The sequence below is a fragment of the Spinacia oleracea genome, chromosome 1 (assembly GCF_020520425.1).
Source record: "Spinacia oleracea cultivar Varoflay chromosome 1, BTI_SOV_V1, whole genome shotgun sequence".
NCBI lineage: Eukaryota > Viridiplantae > Streptophyta > Magnoliopsida > Caryophyllales > Amaranthaceae > Spinacia > Spinacia oleracea.
The window spans coordinates 90,426,380-90,444,249 of NC_079487.1; the positions used below are offsets into that span (position 1 = coordinate 90,426,380).

At 39.0% G+C, this 17,870-nt stretch overlaps 1 protein-coding gene and 1 long non-coding RNA gene across 2 annotated transcripts; both read left to right on the forward strand.

Moving 5' to 3' along the window:
* Positions 1–1,863: 1,863 nt before the first annotated feature.
* LOC130467460 (uncharacterized) lies at positions 1,864–6,486 on the forward strand. Its single transcript, XR_008927361.1, has 3 exons — positions 1,864–2,237; positions 5,086–5,143; positions 6,276–6,486. It is a non-coding gene; the product is annotated as an uncharacterized lncRNA (long non-coding RNA).
* An 8,495-nt stretch (positions 6,487–14,981) lies between these two features.
* Positions 14,982–17,454, forward strand: LOC110793691 (uncharacterized). Its single transcript, XM_021998594.2, has 6 exons — positions 14,982–15,403; positions 15,495–15,556; positions 15,644–15,699; positions 15,785–16,369; positions 16,456–16,624; positions 17,036–17,454. Exons 1-6 carry the CDS (start codon positions 15,256–15,258, stop codon positions 17,189–17,191), a joined length of 1,176 nt encoding a protein of 391 aa, XP_021854286.1. The 5' UTR covers positions 14,982–15,255; the 3' UTR covers positions 17,192–17,454.
* The last annotated feature ends 416 nt before the right edge of the window (positions 17,455–17,870 follow it).

Here is a 17,870-nt window from a genome sequence, read left to right on the forward strand (position 1 = left end):
CACATTAAATTCATTTATTATCTCTATGTAAATTGTGCAATGATACTAGGTAGCACGATAAAACAAAACTTCACAAAAAGGTTTATAAAAGTAGTTTTCCACAAAGATTTTTTTTTTAAAGTTCTGAAATTGCCAAAAAAAAAAATTATAATCTACAGTCTTATATGTGACTAACCGCATCATCAACTTGATGGTGTGACATGTTCACACTTGTAAATAACTCCAACGCGTTTAAAACCCATTAACGAAGGTTAACGGAACCCAAAACGGCAGGGCAGTTGCTTTTATAGGATTAGGTCATTTCCTTTTATAGGTTTTAGGTCAGTTACTTTTATAATGTTAGTCAAGGTACTTTTATAGTTTCATACTTTAAAGGAATGTACTTTTATAGTTTTAGGGGAGGTACTTTTATAGTTTTAGATCAGATACGTTAAGAGTTTTATTTCATATACTTCCATCGTTTTATAGTTTCATGGAAGGTACTTTTATAGCTTTAGTCAAGCTACTTCTATAGTTATATGGATTCAGGGGAGTTACTAACTACTTTTATAGTTTTAGTCAAAATAGTTCTATAGTTTTATGGTATCAGGAAATATACTTTTGTTCCAGTATGGATTAGGAACGGTTGGAGAGGGCTTGCTGGTTATGTGATCCGGTTGTCTTGAAGTAATCATGCACATATGACACTGGTAAGCTAGCCTCGGAAGTGATTCGAGGATCCCCCCTCCGATGCCTAAGTCAGATATTATGTTTGATATATGTTTACGGTTGGGTAAAATGATTGGGATTGCGTACCTTTTACAATAATGAGGCCCATATATATAGGCGTGGGTCGGGTGTACGGGTCATATGGGTCCTACCCGAGAGATAACGACCCGTTGACTTCTTGGTGGGCAACGTATTCTGTTGCTACCAGCATTACCGGGATGCTGGTAAGGACAATAGATGCTGGTAATACCTTTGTGTACGTACACCTTACGCGGGTAAGGGTGTTACCAGCAAGCTGGTAGCACACCCGTACAACTAGCCCCCTCAGAGTGAGTGCGGTTATTTTTGAATCACTGCGCTTGCTCTGAATTTAGAAAAATAGGTTCCTCCTTTACTAGCCCCATAATTTGTGTGGCTTGACAGTTGTCACTGGTAGTGAGAATTGTGGAATATTGGTCCTGACTAGCCCCTTCCAGAATTGATTTACTACCTGTGGCGGATACATGACATACAGATTAGATGTTGCTTCCGACGTCGTTGCACTTCTTCGACTAGCCCCTTGCTCTCAGGTGATGACTAGCCTCCTTGCTTTCAAGTGTTGACTAGCCTCCTTGCTTTCAAGTGATGACTAGCCTCCTTGCTTTCAAGTGCTGACTAGCCCCCTTGCTTTCAAGTGTTGACTAGCCTCCTTGCTTTCAAGTGCTGACTAGCCCCCTTGCTTTCAAGTGCTGACTAGCCCCCTTGCTTTCAAGTGCTGACTAGCCCCCTTGTTTTTCAAGTGCTGACTAGCCCCCTTGTTTTTCAGGTGCTGACTAGCCCCCTTGTTTTTCAGGAAAAGTATTTTTTTTTACCGCTCAAAAGATCTCTATGTAGCAGCCATGTGATATTAATGCGACGCATGTCGCTTCATCATCCTTTTTCAACGGTTGAGATCAAAGGCGTTCAAAAATACCCGACCCATTGACCCGCTGACCCGACACAAATAAAGCGGGTTTTTTTTCTGTTTTTTTTAAATTAAACGGTCCGGGTACCCGGCCCGGGATATTAACCGGGTAACCGGGTCGGGGCACGGCCGTTCTTTTAGTTAAACGGGTACCCGTATACCCGGTTTAATAAAAAACTTAAACAAAAAATAAATCTGCTTTAGCCTTTGGCCCTTTAGGGTCTGATATCCCAGTTTTTACTTTCTAGGGTTTTGATTTTGGACTCTGAACTCACATTCCAGCCGCACAGCTCTCCTTTCTCACAGTCTCACACTCTCATCCCCTCTCTGCTCTCTGGCTCTCTCCTTCTCATTGCCGCACGGCACGCACCATGCAAGTCAGCAACAACGTTCCTCCTCCAGTTCACCACCAGACCCACCGCACCAAGTCATCACTTCACCTGCGTTGCCACCGCTCCGGCGCACTGCTCCACGCCTCCACCAAATCGATTCAAGCTCTCAAGAGTTCAAGCCTTCAAGACTCAAGAGTTCAAGCCTTAAAGAGTTCACGCATTCAATAATTTGATTTCAATAAGCCTCCACCAAGGTATCAAATAGGCTTATTGTATGTCTTTGCAACCAAATCTGATGGGCGACGAGTTTCCATCATATATAATTGACTAATATGATATGTATGAAATTAAAGATTGTTTGAAACCAAATCTGATGGGCTACGAGTTTCCATCTTATTGTATGTCTTTTGGTTGATTTAGTTACGAGGAAAGGAAATAATCAGTAGTGTTTTAAATTTTCACATTATTTGAAAATATTTATTGATAAATGGCAAATTTGTTAAAAAGGATATTTTATAATCCAAATTTTGCGAGAAAGGACCTTATATAATTTTTTTTGTGAAATCACACCTTGTAAATTTTTTTGCGAGAAAGGACCTTATATAATTTTTTTTTGGTGAAATCACACCTTAATGTACTTTTTTTTTGCGAAAGACAACCAAAAGTAAATTTTCGACATTGACTGAGTTTTTCCGGCCATTGACTTGCACGTGAGAAGCACGTGTGGCTTTATTTTGCTAATTACACCCAATTTTCCTCCAAAATTCTAAGATTTAAAACCTAAAGTTGAAAAAAAAGTCGAAATAAAATCAAGTTTGAAAATTCAAGATTCGGGAAAATCAATGTCTTTAGCCAACGTAAGTCACGCGTGCTGCTCACGTGCAAGTCAATGGCCGGAAAAGCTCAGTCAATGCCGGAAAATTTCCTTAGGTCTTTTCTCGCAAAAAAAATTACTTTAAGGTGTGTTTTCACAAAAAAAATTATATAAGGTCCTTTCTCGCAAAATTTGTGTTATAAAAGGTCCTTTTTGGCAAATTTGCCTTGATAAATTTGTGTTTTGGAATGACAGATTTGAACTATACATTTCTCTAAATTGTGAAAATACGGCAGTAATTAACTAATGAGTAATGAGTAGGAATCTAGAATGAGTATCTTATTATCTTATATTCAGAAACTAGTAGTTGATCTTAACCATCAATCCATGAGTAGAGCTTATCAATTATACTAGGAAGGATTTTTTTTATAATTTGAGTACTCCGTAACTGATTGTACTACTACCCTCAAAAAAAAAACTGATTGTACTACTACATGCTGGATATATTTTTTTTTTCAAGAAAACGGGTACCCTGTACGACAAATTCACTACTCGCAATTCCGGGTACCCGTACTTCCGGGTACCCGTTTAGCCGGGTACCCGCTAATGAACACCCCTAGTTGAGATGATGATGCGTCTTTTCAACTTCCCTTAACTGTCAAAATCAAAGACTTTCCGGTTTTTCCTTTGACTATTTAAACCCTCCCTCATATTGTAATACCTCGTATTTTTCTGTATTTTATAAATATATTTTATTATATTTATAAAGTATTTTTATGATTTTTAGAATTTAAAATGCATTTAAATGTTATTTAAATGTATTTTATTTAATTAGAAAATTTATTAGTTTAATTATTACCAAATGAATTTATTATTTAATGTTGGGAATTTAATTGGGTTTCAAAAGTAAAACGATTTTAAATGAATCTAGCGCAATTCAATTCCAAGTTCAAGTCCAAAAGAATTAAACAAGCCCATCTTATGTTTAATGAAGCCCGAAAGGAATCCTAAAGCCTAGCCCATTTTTGAATCTCCTAAGCCTATAAATATAGGTGCTCACCCTCAAAATCGCTCCCTATTATTCATTAAACCTAAAAGTAAAACCCTAACCCTAAATTCTTCTTTCTTTCGTGGAACTTATGTTTGGCCGTTTTTCTCCTACTTCCGTTCGTTTTCAGAAAAAGGTTTCTTCTTAAAAGTTGTAGATCTCAAAAAGTTATTAACTTTGCCTCAATAATCGATCGATTTTCGAGTTATAGATTAGACGTTATGAGCGTTCTAAAATCCTGCTGCAGTATTTCAATTTTCACTTTTCTCTCCTCTCTCTTTTGCTCGTGCACGCACAACCCCTTGCTGCTTTTTCCTCGTGCCTTCGTGCACGCAACCCTCACCCCTCTCCTGGTTGCTTGCTGCCCTCGTGCCTTCGTGCACGCCGCCACTCGCCTCACACACTCTTGCTCCCTCTCGCAGCCCGTGCACTCGTCGTGCCCTGCTGCTGCTATGCTATTGTTGTTGCTGTGTGCGCTGCCCTCGCCCAGCCACACGCCCAGCCCTCGCCCCTCTTGCTCGCACCCCAGCCGCGCCCCTCGTCCCTCTCGTGCCGCACTGTTGTGCGCGCAATGCTGCCTTGCTCTTGTTCCTTCGTCCGCGCGCGCGCGCACACACGAAGTGTGTGTGTGTGTGTTCTTGTCCGTGCATTCAATTCTTTCGCCCAATCACAATTAATTCGTGGTTGTTCCGTGCTATAGGCCGGATTGGTATAATTCTCTTCTTCCTTGCCTATTCTATTTCAATTCCGTATTTAAATTATATTATTATTGGTTTTGATTAATTAAAATGCTGGGATCGGTTATGAACACCGAATTTGGAGGATTTGTATGTTTGAATTATTGAAGAATGTTTTGAATTGAAATATTATAATTTTCAGATTTGAAGTATATATTAAAGTTTCAATTTTTATTAGTTTTAATGGTTTTAGTTACAAAATATGATTAGAGTTTTAATCTAAGCCTTATGGGCGATTGATTAGCATAATTAGATGATGAATTTAATTATGATAATCAATTATATTTTTCAGAATATTGTAAAGACTTAAAACGTCGACTTTTAATGGTTTTATACATGAAAATAAATTAATTTCATGCTATGGTTTTAAACGATTGATTGAGACTATTATTTTATTAATGAACGATTAAGTTCTAATTAATTCAAGTGTTTTAAAACTAAACAAAGTTGCTGGAAAGTTAGTAAACATGGATAATAATTAAGTTTCTCCATTGTGTTTATAGGAGTTGATTTCTAGTAAGTTGTGATTCGCACAGTGGCCACCGTACTTAGGTATTCCAGGTACGTACAAGTCTAGGGCGACCACATTATTTTCCAAGGGACATTACATGATTGTTATTGATGTGAATTATACTACGTGAACTTGGTGGATTCATGTTTGTTTTGGTGAACGATCATGTGGATTATTATATTGGAATCGTTGAATTATTGGTTGAACAAGCATGTTGGGATTATTATGAGTATGGATTTCATTGTCAATCATGTTGTTCAATATTTATGCATGTATGGTTTGTTTCACATGCAAGGGGTGAATTATTTATTGTTATGCTATTGTACGGGATGTCTAGCATACTTTTGAGCCAATTATTCGTGCCTCGTTGCACTATTTATTTTACCACATGTGAAGGGTTCGCTCACGTAAGCCACCGCACATGTAGGGTTCAGTTGGGAATATTTTATGTGAAATGAATTAGGATTTTGTCGTGCAAGGGCACAACCCTCATGTTAATGGGCATGATGTGGAATCTCACCTTTTGTGAGAAGGAACTTGGTAGTAATTCCACTACGTCTTGATTTATTGATCACAAGTCCTAAAGGATTAAAATGAGATTGTTTTGGTTGTTGTTTATTAAATGTATGTTTGTTGAGTCTCGAGTTCGCCTTTAATAAAATATTAATAAACGTAAAGTGCAACAAGAACAAGCTTCAAAACTCTTGGAACGTATATACCTTGAGAATGAACAATGGGGGGAGACTTGCCGGAAAGCTTGATCTCCTACTAATGATACAAGCCGTTGTTTCATTTATATTATGCGCAGGAATTCAGTCGGTATGGCCCGACACTCGGTATGGCCCGATTTTATTATTTATTATTTGGTGTATGGTTGGCTCCCATCACCTTTCCTTTATGGAACATTCTTTTGGCCCGTTCGAAGCTTATTCTAATTAAATTGTGAGTCAAGAGTCGAGTCAAGAGTCGAGTCTTGTATTCATGGTTGGTTTGTTGATTCTTAAATGTCTTTTGCATGATGATTAGTACTTAGTGAGTGATGCATGTTTTAGTTTTGTTTCACTCTATTCTTGTAAGTACTCAGCTTTTGCTGACTACGTGCTTTGTGTGTTTCTGGTCATGGCCTTTGCCTTAATGACCCTATGATGATCTATCATTTGCACTTGCATTGATGGGGAGTAGAATAATATAGCAGGTTGGTAGATCGAAATCATGTGGCTTGGGATGATCGAGAGAGTTGCATGCTTTCGTATTTTGAACTATTTATTTATACTTTAATTATGTTTGAAATCGTTGAACTTTTAATACTCTGGTTTTTGGGCCGTCATGGTTCCAAATTGTAGGAGGCCTCGATATTTCATTTATTACGTTTTCAAAAGTTAGTTGACATTAATTTCCGCTGCGTAATTCTGGTAATAGCCTTAACCGTTATCACGGTGGCGGTAATGCTTTAGTAATTCCTTTATTTTAAGTTGGAAAATGATTTTATAAAAGCAAGGAATTATTAGGGTGTTACACATATACTTGTTATCCTTTTTTCTCTCTCTTCTAACCATCCTTTTCTTTCTCCAAAATTGTCTTGCAACCTACTTCGCGCGTTCCCTCTGGCATCGTTGTGTTTCCTGCATTAGAATCGGTATTGTGGCAGTGGTTTTATTCATTACGTGTTGTAAACTGCTTGTTGTGTCGAAGGTATTTTCCTGCTCCCTTTCTGTTTTGTGCCGTAGTTTGTGTTTAGTATTTTCTTAGTATTATGTCAAGTGAGTTAGATAGTGAGAATGCGCTGAGTGGGGGTGGGTATGATGATGTGGGCGCCGCTTTCCATCTGTGGATGTGAACATTATGGATGAAGATCGACCGTGCTCTTCCGACTATTTTGAACCGTCCTACCGGGATGATGCGTTTGAGTTGCAGTCCCGTATGCGTAATCAGGTACGAGCAGATATACACCATGATTTAAACTTGCTTAGTACTTATGAACCTGTGCCGGCAGTGGATATTCCTTCGATTTCCCTTGACTACCCTCTTCTCTCTTGGTCGCAATTTATGGATCCTGTCGGTTCTGGGAAGGGTCAGTATGTGACTAATATTGGCAATATTGTTGTGTCATATAATCAGGGTGCTGCTAAGGGTGCCCATTTTGAGAATGTGGTCTGTGGTAGCCTTCAGACTGAAGGTGATGAGATTAGCAGCCGTGCTACCGATGACGTAGAGGGAGTCGAGTCTGCCGAGTCTGGAGAGGAGGGTGAGGAAGAAGATGACTCAGTTCTGGAGTCTGATGATGATATTGGTACCCTATGGTCTGATGGAAAGAATGTATTATCCCTTTCCGAGCCAGAGTTGAGGGAGCAGGCTTTGGATGAGGAGCCAGACTCCGATTTGGAGGAGGAGAGGTACAGGGTTGAATGTCCTCCTCCTGATGATAGCAAGGTTGCCACGGTTCAGCTCTCGAATGTTTTGTCGGAATAGGGCCATCAAGGATATTCATCCTCGTTGGGCCAAGGAGTATTTGAGGCTTCCTAGCGGGTACCAGCTTGTTGTCCCTAAGGAGAAGAGTGTGATTTTGGATTGTCCTCCTGGTCACATTGGTGTGTATGCCCATCATTTTGACTTCGGGATCCGATTTCCTTTGCATCCTTATTTGATGAAGATATTGCGGGCTTGGAATGTGTGTTTGGCTCAGATAACTCCCCAGGTTATCAGAATTGTGGTTGCTTTCACCTGTCTGCTGTCCTTTAAGTAGTGGCCTCAAACTATAAACTTGTTTCGGAGGCTGATTTGGCTGAAGAAGTATAAGAAGAAATCTAGATGGTGGTCTTTTTATACCAAGGCCAACAAGATGACTGTGCATCCTAAACTTTCCAGATGCAAAGACTGGGAGAAGAAGTCCTACTGGTTGCGGGTGCCGTCTGACTTTCCAATCTGCACCCGTTTTCACCTACCTCGCCCCCATATGAATCATTACCTTGACCGAGACTTAGGTTTTAGGGAAAAAAGGGCGCACCGATTCGTTTCTTGTAACCATGTTGATATCGGTCTGCTAAAGACCGTCTGCGTTCCTAAATATTGGTTGCCCCCTGCTAAGTATATTTTGGTGAATGGGCCATTGTCTGATGTCGGCTTATGACATACCTACACTCTTGGTATGGACGTGAGCTGATAGCCATATCCCCCTTTTTACTGCTTAAGTAAAAAAATGGTTTTTTATTTATTTCTTGTGCTATTTGATTCATACCAGCGCTTACTAGCTTTCTTCTCTTCTTACCAGGTTTGCACACCCTCGATTTCCCTACTCTTGGTTTGGGAAAAGACGGTCGTCCCACTACCAAAAATCCTCTCAATCCGAAAGGCGTGTTTACTACCCTTTCTACTTATGCAACCAGAGCTAACAAGAAACGTAATCTGAGTAGGGAGGAGCCTGTGAGTGAGTCTCCAGTCTAGAAGACCAGAGCGTGTGCACGACAGAGTTGTGCGCGCGTGTCACACCATTAAGTTGATGGTGTGCCTGATCACATAGAAGACACATTGTTTTATAAAAAGTTGTTTGTCGCAAAGTCAATCATATAAAAGGTATGTTATTCCAAATATTCTAATAAAAAAAGACGCACGTGACTGACACGCCACATTCATAGCCGAAAAAGGCCTAATCAACGCACGAAAATAGATTAAGGTTGTTTCTCACTATTTTTTTTAAGGTATGAATTTGCTAGTACGAGCAGTAAAATACTAAAATCGTATTCTAAGCATATCTAATCTTGAATCAACTCCACATCCCGTACATAAAATAAAAAAATGAAATGTACATCTATACAATATATTAAAAGGCCTTGAGTTTAAATAATAAACTTTTACCGCTAATCTATTACATATTTCATGTTATATATATATATATATATATATATATATATACAATAAATTTTTTACCACTAATAATTATTAATGTTATTAATGTAGTCAGTCGGGCATCGCCCGGGCCTAAAGCCTAGTTTAATAATGAAACATGGAATTTGATCAACTTCACACCTACAAGGAATATCGAATTGTATTCTGGTTCAACCAATTTTAAAGAAAAATAGTTTTTAGGCTCGGGCGATGCTCCGGGTTACTGCATTAGTAACATTTAAATTATTTTTATTTGAAAATGTAGTAATCAATTTCCTATTTGTTACATTTATTAGTATTTTTTTTTTTGCAATGATAACATATAACATGTTAAACCTCGGTGGTAAATACTTCATTATTTAAACGTGAGGTCGGAGGTTCAAGCCCACGTACTCCATTTTTAAATAAATAAATTTACATGAAACGAAATTCTCATAAGCAGCGTGCCACGTGGAACGTAAACTGTTTTAAAACACTTTTTAATATATAGTATATAGTATAAGTATAAAAAAAAATTAAGTAGAGTAGAGTAGGTTATAATGTCATGTTGGCCTTTTCATTTTTTATCGAAAAGAGGGTCTGAGATTGGGATAGATAATCTGTAAAGTTGTAAACCTTCTACGCTATGTGTTGTGGTCTTGTGGACTTGTGAGTAGGGATGATAATGAGTCCAAGACCTAACACAAACCCGGTTGGATCCGGTCCAATTTTAAAGATTTGGAGCTAGGTCCATGTTTGGTAGGACGGGTCTGGATTCATGTCCAAGAATTATAGATCCAGATCCGACCTATGAATCCATATATAATTATTTTAACTTTTTGTTTTGAAATTTCAATATAATTCAATCTTGCTTGCTAAAATTTATTCAGTTCTTATGATATAAACTATTAAAAATTTATTTGTCTTAGACGTATAACTATATAAGTAGTATATTAGAAACTTTGAATTTTTATTGTAATACAAAACTATTACGGCATATGCTTTTTCTCCCTAAACAAACGTAACGATTTTTTTTGTATTTAGTGACTATACAAAATCAAAGTTACTTTTACATATAAAAAGTAGGGATAAATTCTTTTTGGACAAGAAATATGCTTAGCCCCAATGTGTCACGGTCTGAATGTTTTGACATCGGATCCGTGCGGCGCACTCTTGCCTATTGGCCGCAAGGATGCGAGCCTTGTGCGGAGAGTGTCTTGTGACTCGTAGGGGCACGAGCAAGCGTCTGATTCTGAATGGGCTCTATTGTCTATTGACAACAAGAGCGAGGGACGAGGGTCGACCGGGGCACTTGTGTGCGCACAGCAGGCACAAGCAAGACCGGCGACGAGAATTTATCTGATTGTGGGACTTTGTGGGATTTGGGATGCTTTACATCAAGTGGCGGCACAATATCTATAAATTCCTACAACAAAATACAAGCAATAAAGCGATGACAACAATTGGTGAGAATAAGAATTCATTCATTCATAACCCTCATAGAGGTTTATTTTGAATTAGCTACAAACTACCAGTGAACACTGGATTCACAGTAATATAATAATTTTATCTAGAGCCTAGAAAACTATTAGAAAGATCCTAGAAAGCACTAGATAAGCAAAATACAAGTAAAGGAAGGTTGGATTCTAACATCCTCCCCCTTAAGCCGTCGACGACCTCGTCGACTTACAAGAATTACAATGGATAAAAGAAAAAAGCTCATATTCTAAACTCTGTAGTCTTTTATGCGCCGTTGGTTGATGGAGGTTTCTGGAGTCTTCCTTGATTGTTCCTGTAGGAGTCTTGTTGATTTGGGTTTGATGTTTCGTATGAATCCAAGTCTTCCTTAATTCTTGTTTCTTTCTTGGAGCAGTTTGACCCGAACTATCATCTTGATTCTTGTATCTGTTGCGAGGGTGTGTCTGAGATGTCGTCTTTCTGTGTGGCTCCATCACTCGCTCTGGTGGGTATCTGATGCGAGGTTTCTTCTTGGATGTATCCTTCTTCTGGGGCTTCATCACTCGCAGTGCCGACAAGTGTCGGACTTCTTCTTCTTCCTCTTCTTCCTCTTCTTCCCGAGTTATCATTCTCATGGCGCCCATATTGTAGATGGCACCCATTCTCTGAGGCTGCACATCTTCTTCTTCTTCTTCTTCAAACTCACCTGTTTCATTGACGGTCATGGCCGACAGTCTCTTTTGTAGGTTGTCAATCTGCCCTTTGTGTTTGCACTCCCACCATTTGTGTTGGCCTCGACATAGATAGCAATTAAGCCTACTAATTTTTCCCGAGGGCGTGCCGACTTTGGATTCTATTGTTGATTGGGATGGCGACAACCATGATTTCTAATAGTCGCTTCCCCCACTTATTGGCTTGAATCCGCCGACTAAGTTGGACGGCACCTTCGAGCCACTTATTGCGCTCTTAGGTGAGTTTGGAGTCGGGCCCTCCAAACTTATAGGCGTCCCCCTTGATTCTTCTTCTGAGTGTTGGCACCTCCCAGCGGAGCAGTCCATTAGTCGCTCTGCAGCAGTAATAGGGGCCGAAAGGGTGTCAACTTTCGCCCTCAATACTTCACGCTGCGCCCATTCTTGTAGCGCGTGAACAATGTTGAACAACCGATCATTTTCATTCATGTCTCGGATGTCCAACATGAAAGCTGAGTATTCTTTCACATAGTCGCGTAGGGAGCCCTTGTGGCGGATCTCCTGCAGCTTTATTCTTGCAACAAACTCGGTGTTCTCGGTGTAGAATTGATCTTTGAGTTCCTTCTTGAACTCTTCCCAAGTACCTATCTTGACCTCCTCACCTTCGATGTCGGCGTTCTTTGTGTGACACCAGATATGTGCATTTTATATAGAGTTTTTTACCCCCGTCCCTTAGTACTTTTTTGCGTTAAATGAGCTCTTAGGATCCATTTTTCGTACTAATTTGTGTTATGAGTGTGCCTTGAGTTTCAGATTCGTTTAATGAGAATTTGGCCTTTTTAGGCTCGTTTCATGATGATATGGGCCACTACACGGTTCTCGAGTAGGTTCGGGATGATCATGGTCGACCCTTGGGAGCCTATGATATGATGTCTATGATTGAGCCCCGAGAGTTAGACTTGGCGCTATAAGTGAAAAACGGTGCATTTGGCTGATCGCCCTACGATGGGTGGGCGAATGGAGATAATCGGGCGAGCAAAAAGGAAGATTAATCACTTCAGCACGCGCCCGGCCGATCGGGCGAACTTCGCCCGGTGCCCATCGGGCGCCCATCCTGCATCTACTGTGAAGTTTTTCTCATCCGCCCGATCGGGCGGAATTTCGCCCGATCGACTTTATTGCGAGCCAAAAGCCCGATCGGGCGAGCGTCTACCCGATCGGGCGACGACAACCTCCAACGCCTTTTCGATTAGTTTATTTTCCGGTTTTTTTTGCTTTGTTTTGGGCAAGACTATTTAAACCAATCCCTTAGTTAATTTTGGGCATCTTATTTTCCAGCTTAGAGCACTTAGTTTATTTTCATTGCTTAGTTTATTCTCTCCAATTGTTAAACACTTAGTTTTTTTATTTTCAATCAAAAATTGAAGCATTTATTATTCATTCTTCATTTCTTTAGGTATTAATTCTTTCTTTGCTTTATTAGGAAATTTTGTTATTTACTACCTTAAAAATACACCACTTTTGTATTTACTACCTTATGAAATTTTTATTTTAAATTACTACCTTAAACTTTCAATTTTTTACTATTTACTACCACTTTACAATTTTCTCATTTTAAAATTAAGATATCTCTTTGGTTTCTTAATCCTTTAATGTGATTCAAAGTTCATTATCCTCCTTGCTCTATAGGGATTTCATTGAGCACGACATTTCAAAACAATTCGTTTGATAATTCATTATTTTAAACTTTTACGTATAATATTTAATTCGTTTTACCTTTTGCAAAATTTTAAAAGCAAGATCTCAATGGAATCCTTACACATAAATAAGAAGAATGGAATTTGAATCACTTAAAATGATTAAGAAACGAAAGAGATATCTCAATTTTAAAATGAGAAAACTGTAAAGTGGTAATAAATAAAAATAAATTGGAACTTTAAGGTAGTAATTTAAAATAAAATTTTCATAAGGTAGTAAATACAAAAGTGGTGTATTTTCAAGGTAGTAAATACCAAAAAAATCCGCTTTATTATTCTATTTGAATTATGTTTTCAATCAATATGTTTGCCTTATTTATTTCAATTATGTGTGAGTAGTTTCATTCTAGGGTTTTGGGAATCCATGAACCAATATGAAGGGATGATTAATTATTGTTGATTGTTGGTATTAGCTGCTAATTCCTATTGATTGCTTCCATTTACTTTGCAATTAGATTTGCGCAGGTCTAATTGTATTAGTCTAGCAATATCAAATTAAGATTCGAGAGATGCAATTTCATGTTTAGGCTTGTTTCAATAGGTAGAATTGGGATTAATACGTAGCGAGAGCCCGTTAATTGCAAGTCTATGATTAGTATCGATTCGAGAGAGCATGCTAGTCTAATTAACTGTTTTATTGATTATTAATATTGTTTATCATCCTGGATTGTTGTTCATTGGTGAACCTATGCCCTAGACCTTTTAATATCTGATATATTCCTTTTTTATTATCGTTGTAGTTTTAATATACAAATCAACCCATATTCTTGTTTCCAGTAGTCTAGACCTTATTTTTAGTAGTAGAAAGAACGTTGTTTCCCTGTGGATTCGATCCTAACTTCCCTTGCTATTTAGCTAGTGATTTTAGGTTTATCTTTGACAAGGTGATACGAATTTAGCCTGTCACCACCATAGCTTCGCATCATCCGACAAATGCATGGTCGCAGTATCAACCTTTAGATCGTCACTCAGCTGAAAAATTCTGAAGTACTGCTCCGTGTCGAAGAGGAAGTTATTAACTTCCTTTGAGTCTCTAGCGTCATTGTAGTCTCGAGGCTTTGGAGGTTTGATTTTCGTTGCCCCACCTCCGCCCGAGTCAGTCCTTGCGCCGCGCATCAGTGTCGCACACTTGTCTTGTGTATCTTCAGCTTGCTTCTGAACATAATTAAGTTTATCCTGAAGCGCTTCCTTCTCTTGCATGAGCTCATCGACCGCATTCTCGAGTCTTTCTATTTATTTGGCTTGGACAATCACAACTTCCTCGAGTCGGGTCCAGCTCTCTGACTTGCTTTCTAGCCAGTCTAGTATTTCTTCGATTGATTCCATTTCTGTTTGCTTCCTTGGGTCTCTCAGGGGCTAGATTTGAGCCTTGGCTGGCTCTGATACCAACTGCCACGGTTCAAATATTTTGGCACCGGATCCGTGCGGCGAACTCTTGCCTATTGGCGGCAAGGATGCGAGCCTTGTGGAGAATGGGTGTTTTGTGACTCGTAGGGGCACGAGCAAGCGTCGGATTCCGAATGGGCGCTCTTGTCTATTGGCGACAAGAGTGAGGGACGAGGATCGACCGAGGAGCTTGTGTGCGCACAGCAGGCACAAACGGGATTGGCAACAAGAATTTATCTGATTGAGGGATTTAGGATGCTTTAGAGCAAGTGGCGGCACAATATCTATAAAGGCCTACAACAAAACACAAGCAATAAAGTGATGGCAACAATTGCTAAGAAGTAGAAATTCATTCATTCATAACCCTCATATAGGTTTATTTTGAATTAGCTACAGACTACTAATGAACAATGGATTAACAGTAACATAATAATTCTATCTAGAGGCTATAACTAGAAAGCACTAGATAAGCAAAATACAAGTAAAGAAAGGTTGGATACTAACACAATGGATCGGGGTCCCGAATCCTATTATTTAAATCTAGGTCGGATCTGGATCCACCTCCAAAAACGTAGGTTTGGATCTTGCTGGACTCGTTCCAGATCTGGCCCATTATCATCCCCAATTGTGGACTGGGTGTGGTCATGTAAGTTGAAAGTGTGGGGTGTGTCTAGGCCCATATAGCACGAGAAGTAGGAGCGCATTGAAAATCAAGAATGGAGGATTAAAGAGGGAGAAGAAAAAAGAAAAGGGAAAAAGAAAGAAGGAAAATCCAGGTAGGAGTTACAACGGTCTAAAAATCCGTTAGGGAGTAAATGGTGGAGGCAGGGGTGAGTGTAAGCATCTGACTACATTCTTGGACGTTGCTTCCCTCCCAACTCTCTCACTTTTGCTTCCCTCCCTCCCACCTCTCACTCACTTTGGCTTTCCCTCTCAACTCTCAATTTCTCTCTCCTATCAGCGTTACAAGTCTCCATCATCTTTTTCATCTTCTGTGAATAAAAAATAAAAATGGAGGCTGCAAAAATAGAGTGGAAAAGCATAGAGTCAATATTCGTGGTGGATCAAGTATTCGAGAACATCAATGCTCCTCAGTGGGTTGATTTCTTGGCTTCTCCTTCTTCCCCTGCCGATGATGTTGCTTGGTTTTGTCGTCCTGGTATTTTCTCGATTTCCCATTTTAGGGTTTATAATTGTTGTTATCTTTGCTCTTTTTTCTTTTATTTACTTTCCCTTTGGTGGATCTCCAGATTGTAAGCATCCTGCAACTGCTGAAGATTTCCTAACTTCAACCCCTTCTTCTTCTTCCAAGGTTTTTTTTACTTCAATTATTAGGTTTTCATTTCTTTCAATTTTCATTTCGGAGCTTTTATTGATTTTGAGGTTTTCATGGATGCAGCTTTTAAGATCTGTTAGTGTTTCCAAGCTCATTGGACTTGCCGATTGGACTCGCAGGTACCTTTTCTTTCCTTTCACAGTTTCACGCCTTTCAAATCCATCATTATTTAATTAATTAATTCCTGAAATTGATTGGCACCAGGGAGGCGACGAATTTGAAGAGGCGCGGAGCCGCGAATCAATTATCCGGTGTCGCAAATGAGGAGGATTCTGAAAATCAAAACCCTAATTTCTCAACTCCTCCTCCTAATCACAATCAAATTAAATATTACAACAAGGCTGAAATCAAGTCCAGCGCCCCAAAGGATGACTATTCTGAGATTATGCTTCACAGTGATGATAAACCCAGGTTAAAGGCCACTCTTTCGGCTAAGGATTTGTTTGGTGGGAGGGACCTTTTTGGCAAAATTACCGATTTCTGTAACGATTTGAAGAAAATGGCCGGAACTACCACGTCTACCAGGCTCAAGGAGACAGAGCATATAAAGACGCAGGAGGAGGAGCAACACCAACAACTAGGTCCTCTCAAATTCAATTCCAACCAGCCTTACAAACCATTAGGTCCCGCCACCACCATTGTCGCCCCGACGAAAATACAGGATGCTTTAGCTTCCCGCGTGGACAAGAAGATGAATGAGAGAGATAAGGAAAGGAAACCTTTTCTTGAGGTTAAATTTGAAGCTGGAGAGAAAACCAATTGCAAGTCCAAGCTCAGGAACAAGATCATGTATGTTCATTGCAATGCTATATGTTTTTTATTAGAATCTACAATACTTGGTGTGTTACTTATGTTTATCCCTGTTTCTTGTGCAGGAGGGATGACGAAGCAGAGAATATCCCTATTTCTCTGGATTTGAACAATGTAAAGCGCGAGACAAAGATATTGCCAATACGGACAAATCCTCCTACGCCTCAAGGTTTTTCAGCCACTCGTGATCCTATCAAGGCCACGCCTTCAAAGGGCCCAAAGTCCAAACTCGCAGTATGAATCTTACATCTTTAACAATGCCAATTCTTCTCTTCTGAAGTTTGTGAGATTGATTCCCTTGTTGCACAATACTCTATGAATCATATCATACCAGGACTATTATTGTGGTAGATTGACATAAGTCATTGCATGTTACCTTGATCTCAACAAAATAAACATGTTAGTGTATGCTACAGATTGTTTGATTGTGTCAAACTATTTTCTGTTTGGTTGGATTTTCATGGCTATTTATGGACAAAATCTTTTCAGCCACATGAATTTGTTGCTCTCTTGTGTTTCCCTGTTCATCTCCCTTGTCAAAAGTAGAAAATCAGCAATCAGCAATCAGCAATCAGCAATCAGCAATCAGCAATGTCTGCTTGCTGAACTTTATTCATTATAAATTTTATTTAATTTATCTATCAGGAGAGAGAGATATTTCAAGAATTGGGCCAGAACAAGACACTTAGGGAAGAGCTTGATGATAAGAAGGAAAATGGGAATGCATCACTTTCTGCTGCAAAACAAGGAAGAACTTTGGATGTCTTTTGGTTTTTGAAGCCCTGCACACTGTCCAGCTAATCAACAAAAATCAACAAAGTTTTAAGCATAATCATTCTTTCTATTTTCGTTTCTGTCATAATCATTCTTTCAAATTGTTCATCTGTCATAATCATTCTTTCAATTTGTTCATCTATCATAGGTTTAGGGAGGAAAGAAGAAACGAATCCCAATTATCCATTCAGTTTGTCACATAGTCGTACATGAATAGGTTTATATTCTTTCAAATGTTCAATATTCATTTGTCAGTGATGATCTAATAAAAGAGGTAAACTTTTCAAGCATTGTACTCCATATTTGATGCGCTATGTATATTTGATCATTTACTTGAACTTTTAATTGTGTTTGATTCCTCCCTTCTAACGTTCTCATCATTGATCGTTATGGAGTATGAGCTACTCGAGGACTTGAGGTGTAAATTGTGGGGTCCTCGTGGAGCTTGTAATTTTACACTGTCAATTCAACTTGACATGATTTTCTTAGTTGGCTTATACTGAATATTGGGGAACTTATAGTAAATCCTCAAATCTGAAGACATGATTTTCTTAGTTGGCTTATACTGAATACGAAAATGATAAAGGTCGCAACATTCGACCTTTAAGCCGTGTCACAATGATGACATGACATGCTTGTGTCATGATTTAAATTGGAATCTAAAATATTTAACTTATATATTCTATTATACATGTTTAAAATAAAG